The sequence below is a fragment of the Pipra filicauda genome, unplaced genomic scaffold, assembly GCF_003945595.2.
Source record: "Pipra filicauda isolate LSUMZ 115617 unplaced genomic scaffold, ASM394559v2 scaffold51_size4534324_pilon, whole genome shotgun sequence".
In the NCBI taxonomy this organism is placed as follows: Eukaryota; Metazoa; Chordata; class Aves; order Passeriformes; family Pipridae; genus Pipra; species Pipra filicauda.
The window spans coordinates 3,824,057-3,836,975 of record NW_024104665.1 but is presented as its reverse complement, the minus strand read 5'-3'; the positions used below and the strand labels follow the sequence as shown (position 1 = coordinate 3,836,975).

At 36.0% G+C, this 12,919-nt stretch overlaps 1 protein-coding gene across 4 annotated transcripts in view; it reads left to right on the top strand.

Annotated features, from left to right (window-relative positions):
• SRBD1 (S1 RNA binding domain 1) overlaps positions 1–12,919 on the top strand; it is a 123,825-nt gene that overhangs the window by 47,535 nt on the left and 63,371 nt on the right. For all 4 annotated transcript variants that reach the window (XM_027723420.2, XM_027723422.2, XM_039386968.1 and 1 more), the window contains one exon: positions 12,350–12,441. In XM_027723420.2, the coding sequence (XP_027579221.2) occupies positions 12,350–12,441 (92 nt within the window). The remainder of the gene's footprint in view (positions 1–12,349; positions 12,442–12,919) is intronic.

Below are 12,919 nucleotides of genomic sequence, written 5' to 3'. Positions count from 1 at the left end.
GTTATATTTGAAAAGGATGAGTTGCCCATTTTACTTTTCTTAGTGCCTTTGTTTAAAGTCATGTAACTGACCCACAGCTTTTCAAATGTTTCTAAGAGATTTTCCCATTATAAAATTGGAGGGCAGGTGTCAAAAATATGGCTAATGTGGTTAAAAAAATGCGTATTCCAAGATGTTTTTATTCAAAATATATGTTGTTGGACTCTTGAGTAATTAGATCTAGAAATGCATCAATGAACCTTCACACTATTGTAAGGTATTTTATTGCTAGAATTGCGGGTGATTGAGTATCTACTGTGTAATGTATCTGTGACTGGAGAATCACTTTGAAAATTGTGGTGTAAAAGTAAGACATAAAATAAGCTGAGTTTTTATGATTTAGTAGATGTAAGGGTATCTCTTAAACTAGAAAGTTGTCTTATCCTGTGCTTACATATTTGGATAACTAAAAAAAATAAAAGACTATTTTATGGTTGGGGTTTTCTTTTCAAGTCTAGAAGTAATAGATTAGAAATGAAGCATGAGAAATTTCAGTCCAGAAGAAATTTTTTTTAAGTGTTTTGTAACTGAATGAAAAATGTATTTTAAATGAAGTGGTCTTTCAGCATATGTTTATGCCAGTTCTAGTGATATTTCTCATGGAAAGTCTCCAGTGTGGATCTGTCACAACCTAAGGGAACAAAAATTCCCTTTTAAGAGAAGGGGGAAAATAAATATAGCACTACCTAACTGAACTTTTACTTCACTAATTCCAGATACTTCTTTTTGTCAGGCTCTTTTCCCCGTTTCGTTACAATCTCTCTCTAAAGGAGTTTGTTGTCAGTACAAACATGCAATTCATCAATCCATTGCAAGTTTGTGTGGATTTGGTCATTATTTTTATTTATGGTTTGTTGGGTTTTTTTCACTGAGGTTGATACATACTTCTGTTTGTAATATGAAATGAGAGAGTATCCACTGTTCTAAATGGTTAAGGGGAAAAAAATACACCTAATTTTAGCTCACTTTCATTTGGAGATATTTTGTTCATATTAGCATCTCTTACAGAAGTTGCATCTGATATTAGTAAAATAATAATATTTAAAACTATGACAATGAGGAGAGCAGAAAAGACGTGAAAGAACCCTAAAGGCTTAAAAAGAGAAAAATGTATAATTTAATAACAAGGCATTCAGTCTACTTATGTTGCTCTGCAGACAGTTGAGTACATCTCCCTACCTTTAAATCTAAGAAAAGTAACTGAGCTATTAGCAGTGCTTGTTAAGGTTAAGCAAGCTTCAGTTGATTGCATGAAAAATGTTACATTTTTCTGAACAATAAGAATTTCTTAACTTTCTTGGGTTTTTTCCCTGTCTGTTGCTATAATCCTTTTTATATTGTAATGCTACAGTACCTTCATAGGGGATTAATAGATTTTACTGGAAGCACTGGACTCCTAGCTCTGTTTACAACCTTTTTTCCAATAAATAAAAACATTTTCCTTCGTGGGCAGAAAGGAGCACTTCTTGATAACTGTCAGTTTTGAATAGTTATAAACTAGATCATCAGAAAATATCAAAGCAAACCATTTCTCCTATATTAATAAAAAAAAAAAAGAAAAAAACAAAGAACCCACAAATGAGGTCTTTAAAAATTATAATAGCACTGTCATCGTTAAATTTGCAGAAGTTATTTTTGAAAGGTAGCAACATATAATTTTGATCAGATCTGCACGAAGCACTTTTTTATTTTATGTAACATTTGTTCTGAGTATGTTGAGCTGGAGAATAAACTCAGGAGGTGAATGTATCTTCTGTAAACTAAAACAGACAGCTTGTTTTTTTTAGGTGAATTCCAAATCAAAGCAAACTAAGAAGAAACGACATTGCTAGAAAGATGTGGTCACACTTTTTCTTAGGATTTGATACCTCAAAGAAGTTTTCCTGCCAGCATTTATTCTGATTCCAGAATTCTTAATTTATTTTGAGTTTCTCTATGTGGAAAACCTGGGTACTTCAGAGTTCAGTAAACTGTGCCAAGAAGTGTCTGTAGGTTAAAAAGATTTAATATGATGTCTTCAGATACAGCCTAGCTGTTAAGAGGGATGGGGAGGGACCAGAGAGGAGCAGCAGCAGCAGAGGATCTGCGATTCCCTTGCTGTGTGCAGTGTCTTCCTATGTTGCATTGCATTGCCCAACCCTAATAGAAGGGGTATAGCTGATTCCAGTCTTCCCTCATGGATCTGTGCTGAGGAGAGGGTTTGGCTACGATGGAGAGATTGAGTACTAAGATCCAACGGTACTGTAGGAAAGGGTGAGGGGAAAACAGAATAAAGCCTGACTCTGGCCAAAGCTACAGGTCAGAATTTCACATGAATCAAGGCTGTGGAGGCTACACAACAGCACTGACCGAGCTGCCTCCCAATTGCCTGGAGTGAGCATTAAAGAAAATGACAGTTGCTGGAGGTGCCATTCTCCAAGAAGCATTTTGCTCCATATGCTGTGGTCTTGTCCAGTTATGCTCCACTCTGGGGTTGAAGTCTCCATGAGAGTTAATGTGACTCTAAGCTCCAGCCTTTGGTCTGGTTTAACAAACTGCATTTTAGCTACAACAGTTACTGTGTCTGTGTTGCCCTTTCTAACAGATAAAAATGATTCCCAAGAGCAATTATAGCAACTCCATGTTCATATAGCATGTTCTTGTAGCCTTTCTAGGTAATTTCAGACTGACTGTTCGCATGTGATGCCTCTTAATAAAATTTTTATTTGACTAAATATGAATGCTCTCTGACAAATAAATTGGTTGAGAGATCTGTATTTACTGAAGAACCTGATAGACTTTCTCTAATGGATCATTTGTTGTTTTCAGTGTCCTGTGTCTCACAGAAGGGTGGTGTGGGTATGACAGTGCATGCAATAGAGAAAGGTTTTGGTTTGAAAATTGAACAGACTTGAGTCAGGCATCAGTTTTTCCCTAGTTTTATAACTTGTCAGTGACAATGCCAAATAGAGATCGTACTACCAAAATCTAGGTATTTCTTTATAGGCATTTTTAAAAATGTCTTATTTGTTCCCAAAACCTTGGTACTTGATAATACTCCAACCTGAGTTACTATGCATGAACTACTGAGTTTCCAGGGTTTTACCCTTTGCCTCTGCTGTTTCTAAAAAGATGGATCTTGTCTCTCGCAAGATCCTGTGTAGCTGGAAATGGGCTGGGTGCAACACCAATTTGGCCATTGCAGGGGTTTCTACTTGACTGAGCTGAGAAGAAGCTGCTGGCAGGACAGTGTTAATGACAGCCTTCTGCTCTGGAACTTGCAGCTTCCTTTGGTCTGCTGTGTTTTGTGGTGTTGGGTCAAGTTGTTGGCTTCACCAAGTGCTTGAGAACTGCTCATTGAGCAACAATTTTGCTAGGCTTTTTGGGGAGAAGCGTCATCTTTTTGGACTGTGGTATGTTTTTAATGTATGCATCTATGCAATTTAATTTAATTTCAAGATTTTCTATAAATATATGAAATATGAGTGTTTAACATCACCTAGTGTTTTTCTTTTTGAAGCCTGACTGCCAAAACTGTTATATTTCTTTGTCTCCCTGTGCCTCTGCTTGGGTAAAAAGAGTTTAGGTAAACTCTCATCAGTGTTTGGGTATATTTTTTCAATTTTGCATATATAGTTTGTTCCCCTGAGTTCACTGGGATAATTTAGTTGCGCAAAACTGAGTGAGTGCTGGCACAATTGGTCTGGAAATTATCAAGTGTATTCATAAGGAGCATGCCCACTGTCATGCCTATTATATTTTTAGAAGTGGACTGTAGGGCTTTCATTTCCTGTGTCAAACCTGAGGACTTTTTTACTGTCTTTTCTTTCTTCTGATGTCAATTGGTTGTAGATAGGTAACTTTTGAATGTATTTGAATACAACTAATTTTCATTTATTCTGCTTAGATTTACTTTAATGTTGTCGTATGGTAATCGCGTAAAATGTGCTTCTTTCTTTTTAAACCTTTCCTCTTGCACTAAGGTAATGTTGATTCTACAGCATTATCTATATTATTGCAGTTTCTCTCCTTGGCATTGCTGCAACAAGGAGAAGAGCAGTAGTTAAATTTTCTCTCAAGTTCCTACTATACTACAGTGTTTAAAGTAAAAATAAATTACTTGACTGCTTTTTAGTTGGATGACTAACTTGGAAGTAGATTTAGACCTGAAGCTCAGATTTTAAAGCTCTCTACAAGAGCAGAAAGGAACTTCAACTCCAGCTACTTTATGAGCAGTGACAGGACTTGTTTCCTGAAACTGTCAATGAAAGCAATGGGGGCAGTCACAGGTGACTGTCACCTTCAGTCTTGAGACATGCCACCCTAGGTCTTTCATTTTTCACTGCAAACATGGGACATGTATTTCTTCTGGGGATGAATCCACAGCACCAGTTTTGCTCTGATAACGACATCTGGCACTAGATTGATTTAACAGGCTATGAGGTTTGCTCTTTTCAGATATGCGTTTGTACGGCAGCTTCTGTGCGGCTCTGACATGGCCACACGCTACTGTTGTTTTTTCTGCCTCCTAGCACCACGTGTGAAGCTAAAGCTCTTTGACACCTGCCATTTGGACCCTTTTCTTACTGAAAAATGTCATCGTTTTCAGACAAGATGAAGACAGATATCTGATCATTCTTCCCTTTGCAGGGATGTGCTGAGGGCATGGTTCATACACTGATGAATAAAGGATTCCAGACTGTAGTTATACAGTTAGTTTTATTTTAGTATGGTAACTAGTTCTTGATTTGGGGTTTCATAGAGTTTTATCTAATACAAAAGAAATTAAAGCATGGTAACTCATGTTTGCAATAATTCTCAAACCTGTTTCATTCTGCTGCAAGTATAAATTGTCTTAATGGTTTAATGGCAGGAAACGTCACATCACTTTTTCTTTGGGAAGAGGAATGATGGTAGTTGAGGAATTGAAATCAGAAAATTTTGGATTCTTCTAATTCTGTAATCAGTGAAATTTTTTGAGGAATAGGTTTTCTGCATTTGTCCAAATCTAGAAGTTAGTAGAACTGGGCTGCATTTTTCAAAGTAGTAACATTTTTAAAAGGAGCTTTTAAATTCTATGCACCGAGTGCTTTCCCTGTATATTTGAAACCTGTTTTGTGCTAAGAAAGAGGCAATCAGGTCGCCTGGCTCAGAACGTAACTGTCCTTACGTTTGAAATATCTTTTATTGGGTTTGATTACAGGAAAAGTGCTCTTAGAATGTAAAATCAATACACAGCCTTCCTATAGACTCCAAAGCAGTGAAAGTCAAAAACGTTGGGCTTTTTAGCCCTCTTATTTCCCAGCTTGCAGAGGAGTGGGTAATACTTCAAGACAACTATTTGAATAATTGCAATTTTTAATATACTTACTAATTTTTCAGTCTTTGTCATATATTTCTTCTGACATTTGAATGCTGATCTTTTCAATTAAACTGGCTTTCATTTCTTATATTCCTTTAAATTTCTTATAAACAGACATTGAGGAATTCTTGCATTTTATCTGATGTTGAAAGACTATAAATTGGTATCAAACCATTAAATTTTGCATGCTGTTCTTCATCTGAATGTGCGTACTTCAATTCTGTCGGGAAGTTTAGTTCTGCATAAGCATACAGGAAAAATGGAAAATGAAGTATCATTCTAAGACTAAGTGCTATTTCAATATAAGTAATTTTTAATTATCTGAAGCAACAATATGAACTGTGATTAGAGTATCTTGCTAAATATGGATTGAAACAGGTCTAATTCTTTTCTCTTGAGCAGGTTCTAAAGATCTATACTGTCTACCAGGAAAGCCATCAGCTTAACTGGTGCTAAATGCCCTTTATGGCTGACCAGGAGACAACTAATCCCTAGTGCAAGGATGATTGCCTTGAACTTTTGTCATTTCAGAAGCCGCTTTATAGGGTGCTTATTTATTGTTCCTGCTGTAGGGTCAGCAAGCTGTTTCAAAAGTAGGGTTTGTAACTGAAAGAAGAGGTAGTGTTAATCTGTGTTGAAAATTGCTGCAGAACAGAGTCCCTGATTTGAAATAATGTACTAATTTTTACTTTAAAAGGTAGATTGAATTGGTCGAGATCAAATTCCTTTTTTCTTTGCATGGTGTGAATTCTAGTAAACTTTGTGGAATATAGAGCAAACTTATTCATACGTGGGTAGAAACATTGACTTTTTTGTTGTGAATTCAAAATACTAGTTGTAAACAGAAACTTAAGAATGCAGCTGAGCAACAATGTGAGGTCTGTATCACTGCTTATCATTTGATGTGCTCTCTGAACACTCTTTGTGCAGTTACCTTCTTGTGTGCTTGGGACCTCTGAAGCAGGAACTGTACTTTAAGACTTGTGGTGTCCCACCTGCATCTAATTGAATAGCTTCACTGTGAGTCACTATGAGCTTTTTTTGTAGTATTTTCGCTAAAGACGACTATAACAGCTTTTGTCAAGTGTGACTGATTTTGAAAGGTGGACTTTCATATAAGTGAAAATTTTATGGTATGTAGCAACTTTAAGTTTTGACTGAAGCAATGAAAACTTGATGAAAATTCCTTTCCTACCTAACAGTACATTTCAGTATTAAATATATTTTACAATAACAATATTTTCCAGGTTCTACATATTGTTAAAATTTAAAGCTAATTCTTTAGATTATTTAAAAACACAGATGAATTGTGTCTTTTTTGTCTTGATTCTATTGAACAATGCTTGGTTTCTAGTATAATCCTTTTTCGTCATCCTAACATCTTCCTTTTGCCATACCACTAGCTAAGGGGGGGGGGGGAAAGACCAGCTTTTGAGTTTCATCTCATCTATCAGAATGAACAGGCTTTTAAAAATGCATTATTCAGTATATACTGGAACCTTTTACTCTTACGCTTCCATGACATATGTTCCTCATGTGAAAAAAAAATAAATTGTGGCATAGCTGTGTCAGAGCCAGGGTCTGTCAAGCCTGGTGTCCTTTTGTTCCTGTGGCAGGGGGCATGTGGCTGCATAAATCACGGCGTCCCGCTCAACCTTTGCTGGACTGCAGTCTGCCATGGACCATAGACATCACCTCCCTGGCAGAAGGAACTGTGCTGTGCACAGCACACGGGTGCTGGGCTGCTCACGGGCCCAAATGTGCATTGCTAGGAGCAGCAGGTAACTCTGCCCAAAACCCCAAGAAATCTACAGCTTGCCATGGGTAATGAGGAGTTGGGAGGGGCTGTCCAAGTTGCTCCTGCCAAGTTGACAGGAGAAGAAAGAGCAAGATAAGTCAAAATGCAAATGAACAGATTATTGCTGTTTCTTCTTGAGAACTTCTTTGACCTCCCCTATGTGGCTTTCCTTAGTCATCAAAAATGGGTATATAGGGAGACATATAAGAACAGATGCAGGCATCTTATTCTCTGGTGTAGCTCTCAACCCTTTTAGGTTTTAGGCTCTTCTGGAACTAATTGTGAGTTCTGTGTTTTCAGTAAGGCCCAATGGATTTCTCATTCATGAAATAGCCCAATCTTCTCTTGAGCATGTGCTTAAATAAGTCTTCCCTGCCCCTTCTTACTTTGTTTTTAATCACTACATCTGTCAACATAATTAAAGATTGATACATTCCAACTGAACTTCTAAATGTAACATTCTTTTCTAGCAAATATTTTGTCATTTTATTTAATTTTATTTTTCTCTCCTGGATGATTCATAAACCAATTATTTTAGTAAGTAGCACTAAATAAACCTTTGACCCTTTTGTACTGCTGTACTTTGGGAGAGCCTCTGGCTTTCATTGCCACAAGTTTATGAAGAATATATTTATCGATTAATATGTAAAAGGTTGGGTTAAGGAATTAAGCACAATTACTAAATTTGGATTGTGAAGGGAGTTATTTTGGCAGATCATCATTTTATGACCAAATATTAAAATCTTGGCCCATTTTGAGATTGACATGCCCTTTGCTTTTAGAATAACCATAGTTTTCTTCCAAGTAATAAACACCAGACAACTCTTTGTGCTGGTATTGTTTCTTAAAATGCTATTTTAAAGCTTTAAGTTTAAATCCAGGATTTGGAGGTTGTAGAAACAGTAAGTTATGTAAAGTTCTTTCTTTATAGGTCATTAATCCTGTGTTGAATTTGATTGTGGGGAAATTACCTCAATGCAATGTAAGAGTCCGAAATGTTGATAAGATTCATGGAAATGTCAGGAAGGTGCATTCGTCTTTAAACCCACAAACGTCGAGCCTGATATCTTTTTTTGTTATACATACATTAGATTTTTTCACATAGTTTTGAAAGAGTTTACAGTGAAAATTTACTACCGAAGAAACTTGCAAGTTTTAAAAATTGTAATTTAGTTAAACAACTGTTGGTAACTAGTTTGTTACATGTAATCTTTAAGGTTATGCATTTTTGTAGGTATGTAATAGCTTGGAATTAAAAAAAATTCTAAGTGTTCTTAGTTGGTTTGTTTTTTTTTTTTTACCTTTTACAAGAAAGGCTTTTTTTCTTGTAGAAATTAAAAGATTGAAAATATGAATGTTTTCAAATCAAATCATCTTTTCAGACCAAATATATAATACTTATTTAAGCTGAGTAAGAAAATTACTTGCTTTAGTAAGTCTTAAAAGGCTCCTTAAACTATTTAGAATACAGCTGGCATGGTGTGTAGCATAAAGCTGAGGGCCCACCAGGTGGTGCTGGTGGAATATATTTAATGTTGGTTTAGCTACTTGAAATGTGTCTTAACAAATGAGAATGAGATGGGTGCAGCATAGGAAAACTTAGTTTCTGTGCAACAAGCTTATTTGTACAATTAAAAAGAGTACATTGTAATATCGTGTAGTAGCTTTGCGATTTGGGCACTTCTAAAAATTAAAAGTTGGATATAGATGCTGAGGAAAAAACCTTATCTGTAGGATGTCTGGTGTGGGAAGCAGGCAGTATGGAGGCGTAGTCCCAGACTCTTTACCTGCTTTTTTGTTCAAAACTTGTCCATCCATGGAGTAGAAGCATATCGTGTCATAACCATGTGCTTATTTACCTACTACATATTGACTTTAAAAATAGCTGTTTAATAATGCTGTTTTAACTGTCTACGTTTTAGTCAGAGCAAGGATCTTTCCTCTTACGCAATGCACAGAAATAAGGGTCTCATGAGGGGTGGGGGAGTCAAGTTTTTCAGGTTTCCTGTATTATGTGACTTACAAAGTTGAAATAGAAACAAATTGTGAAGATAGACAGGATTTTAGATATAATTTCACCAACTCTTATGAAGCTTTTCATTTGACTGTCTTGAAAATTGTATCATTTGTTAAAAGGGGAAAGGGAGACTGAAGAACAGTGTGGACTGTGCAGTAGTTTGGAATAAATTTCTGTTGCCTACTCATTTGAACAGATTTGGTTTTGTCTTAATATAGCTGACATATGTGTAGTATTTGACAGGCATGATGCAGAGCATTTTGCGACATTGAAATTAGCTTAAATTGTCCTATAAATCATCTCCCTTTTCAAGAGAATTATTAGAATTTGGAAATAAACCAAAATATCAGTGAACCAAAGTAACAGTCTCCTTTCTAGTCAAAAAATAAAATCCAGAACAACTGCAGACAATCCCCAAACCTGTTTTGCTTGTAATCTTAGTATTTTGACCAAGCTAAATGTTTTAGCATTGTATGTGCCAGTGTCACGTTAGTAACCACCTCACTGTAGGTAAAAACAAGCTAAATCAAACCATATGACAGCCAGTAATAGTTCTGTAAAAGTTTGCATTTGACTATGGTTGAATGACTCAGAGGATGGTTTCGTTGGAGTTTGTGGCCTTATGCATTTAATCTGGGTAACAAATTTATTTAATATCTGGGTTTTACTGTCTTGGGTGCAGCAGTTATGGGGTTCTGCCTGAGTGAAAATTCTTCATCCCCTTTTCCATGTCTGCCACACCAAATACTTCATAGAATAACTGCATGCATCTACAAAACCATCTCAGTCAGGGTGGTTGTCAGGTATCCAGTGTATGCTGCTTCTGAAAGTGCTACTTAGATCTTGTTCTCTTGCTTGAAATAATTCTTTTACTTGTCTTCCCCCCTTCTCCTTGCCCCAGTGTGTAAATGTTTTTGCTCTTGAGGAAAGGAAATGTGCTTTTTTCTGTCTCCCATCCTGAGTTTTAATTGCATTTATTCATTTTATCAAGTTTGTGTGCTACCTACCTACCTTAAAATTTGGCACCATTCACATATTGCCATAGAATGACAGTATTATTGTAATCCTTCTGCTTCTAAAAATTGGCAGTGTAGCATTAATGAGAATCAATAAAATGTCAAATGTGTTAAAATTCCCATGTAAGTCACATTTTTTCTTTCACTGCACAAAATACTGGGAAGGGATCAAGAAATAAGCTGTATGCAGTAGCACAGTTTATAGCACAGCGCTGTAAAAATGTGTGCAAAACGCTGTTGTTTGTTTGTTTTTTTTTTTAATCTAAGTGTATTATCAATGTATTAAATCTAGAAATTGCGTGAGAGGTAACTTTTGCGATCTGGTTGAATACAAAGATTGAAGAGCAATTAGTGAAAAGCTGTTAGAAGTGTGTGCTAACATGTGTGGTTTTTTAGAAGCAATATCCAAAAAGAAAGAGCTTGCCAGATGCTGCCTTTATAAGGTGCGAACAGGTTAAGAAATATGTTCTGCTGCATTGTTCTTTAAACTACCCGTTCATCAGAAAAATCAGTTTTATTAGATTTCTGTCAACGTCTTTGTTAGGTTTTTGTGATATGATCTTATTTCTGAACTCTGTGATGGGAATGTTTTATGAATGTCATTTATGGTGAAGGAATGCTCATAAGACTGAATCGTTTTAAAAGATCATGTAAATAGTTTCATTTTCACTTGCCCTGTTCAGCTGGTCTGAGGATTTTTTTACTCTGTTAAACTAGTTGTTTGAATGGGTCTGGAGTTACACTAATACTACAGAGAACAGGATTTTATTCTCTGTATTTATTGAGAGATCCAGTCTGTCTGTAATATTGAAATGCTCTTTTGAGTAACTTTAAGATCTGTCTCAGCACAGCACTCCACCGAATTCCAGTTTTGATTAGGGAAGGGGGAAATCTGCACAAACAACAGTAAGAAAGTCTTACCTTTTGTATCTGCATTTTACACTGTTTACTGTTACCGTGCTCAAAACATTGAACGGGAATGTATTTTACCTCTGAGTTGTTCTCCAGCTTTTTCTAAAGGGAGTGGCTTCTGAGTATCAATTTCTTTATTTAAAAATTCAACCTACTAAATGTTCTTGAAAGGAAAATTTATAGTCCAATTTTAAAACAATCTAAAGCAAAGTTAGGGTTTTTACTGAAAGGTCTATTTCTTAAGGATGATGGTTTCTCTCCTTATGGCAAAGATCAGGTTATTCTAAAAGGGGAATAGTAAAAGTAAAAATAGTTCTGACACTGATAGTATTAACTTCCAGTGCATTAGCTGTATGATGCTGTAATTATCAACCTGAAATTCAAGTTCTGCTGAAGTTATTCGAGGAAATATACTGTTGATTCAGTGGTGTCAGAATTTCACAGCTGAAAATAACTTACACTGTGAATAGTGGATTGCTGTTTTCTCTTGAGTGGAACTAGAGCACTCGAGGGTTTTTTAATTATGTGCTGTGATTTGAATTGGTGAGTTTATCATCATTACTGAGTGAATTTGAGGTGTGTGGTAGATACATGAACTGTAGCTTAAGTTACTGAAGACACACAGTCTGTGTTTTTCTTTGGGGATGGCAGTGAGAGCAGGGAGAAGACGGTATGAAATGCCGCTGAGAAGCGAGCTGCAGTTCTGTGGCTCAGTCTGCATCAAGTTGGGGTTTTTTGAGTGTTTTAGGCAGCTGGCTTGAGACAATGTATGTGCATGCTCGTGACTTGGATTCATGTAATTGTTTAATGTTAGACTTCAGAATGTAGGTGTTTTTAATGGAATTATCGGGTAGACTTGTTTTTGTTTATGAAAGCTGATTTGCCTGTTTACTTCTGGTAACCCTTGTTTCTTGTGTTCATTTTCTCTTCTGTGTAAAGATTGATACAGGGGCTGATATTATGCACAATGTGTATTTATAATAAGACCAGAATTGAAAAAGAATAAATGTTGCAATTCAGGGAGGGGTATTTTGGCTTAAATGGAGATCTTTTCCTTTGTACTGTCTTACTTCTGTAAGTATTCAGTTGATTCAAGATATTTTTAAAACATAAGGTGAGGCTTTAAAAAAAAAACCAACAAATATTCACTTAAGTCACTTAAAAAGTCTTTCAGTTGCATTGTTCAGTTGTGTGGTGTTTTGATTATTTGCCACTTTATTTTTCAGCATTGTCAGTGAAGCGGGAGCATCTATCTACAGCGTCAGTCCAGAAGCATCCAAGGAAATGCCAGACCTAGACCCTAACCTAAGAAGTGCGGGTATGAAGAGTATTTCATTTTATCACCTTTCACCATGGAGCTCAAGTCTCAGTTCTCAGACTGTATTGTTTGTAGTATTAAGTATAATAATAGTCAAAAGTAGAAAAGGTTTTGGTTGTTTTGTTTCTAAACTTTAATTCTTCTGTATTTCACATTTGAAGTCCTAGGTGTGCAAATTAATGACATCATCTTCTTCTAATACCTGTTATGTAAAGAACCTTGTGGATGTATTACTTCAATAACCTGGCACAGGAGAATTTATAGCAATTAATATAAACGATGAATTGCATAAACTTTCATAGCTGCACATGTCCATGCCCACAAGAACTAGACCTTTCCTCTCTTTTCTTGTCCCCTATGTGCACACGTCTCTAGAAATAATTAAACCATTCAAGGGCTAGGAAAAAATGTAGGAATAGAACAGATAATTTAAAGGTGTGCATCCGTTGTGATCACTGAAGTCTTCATGTAGCTGAAT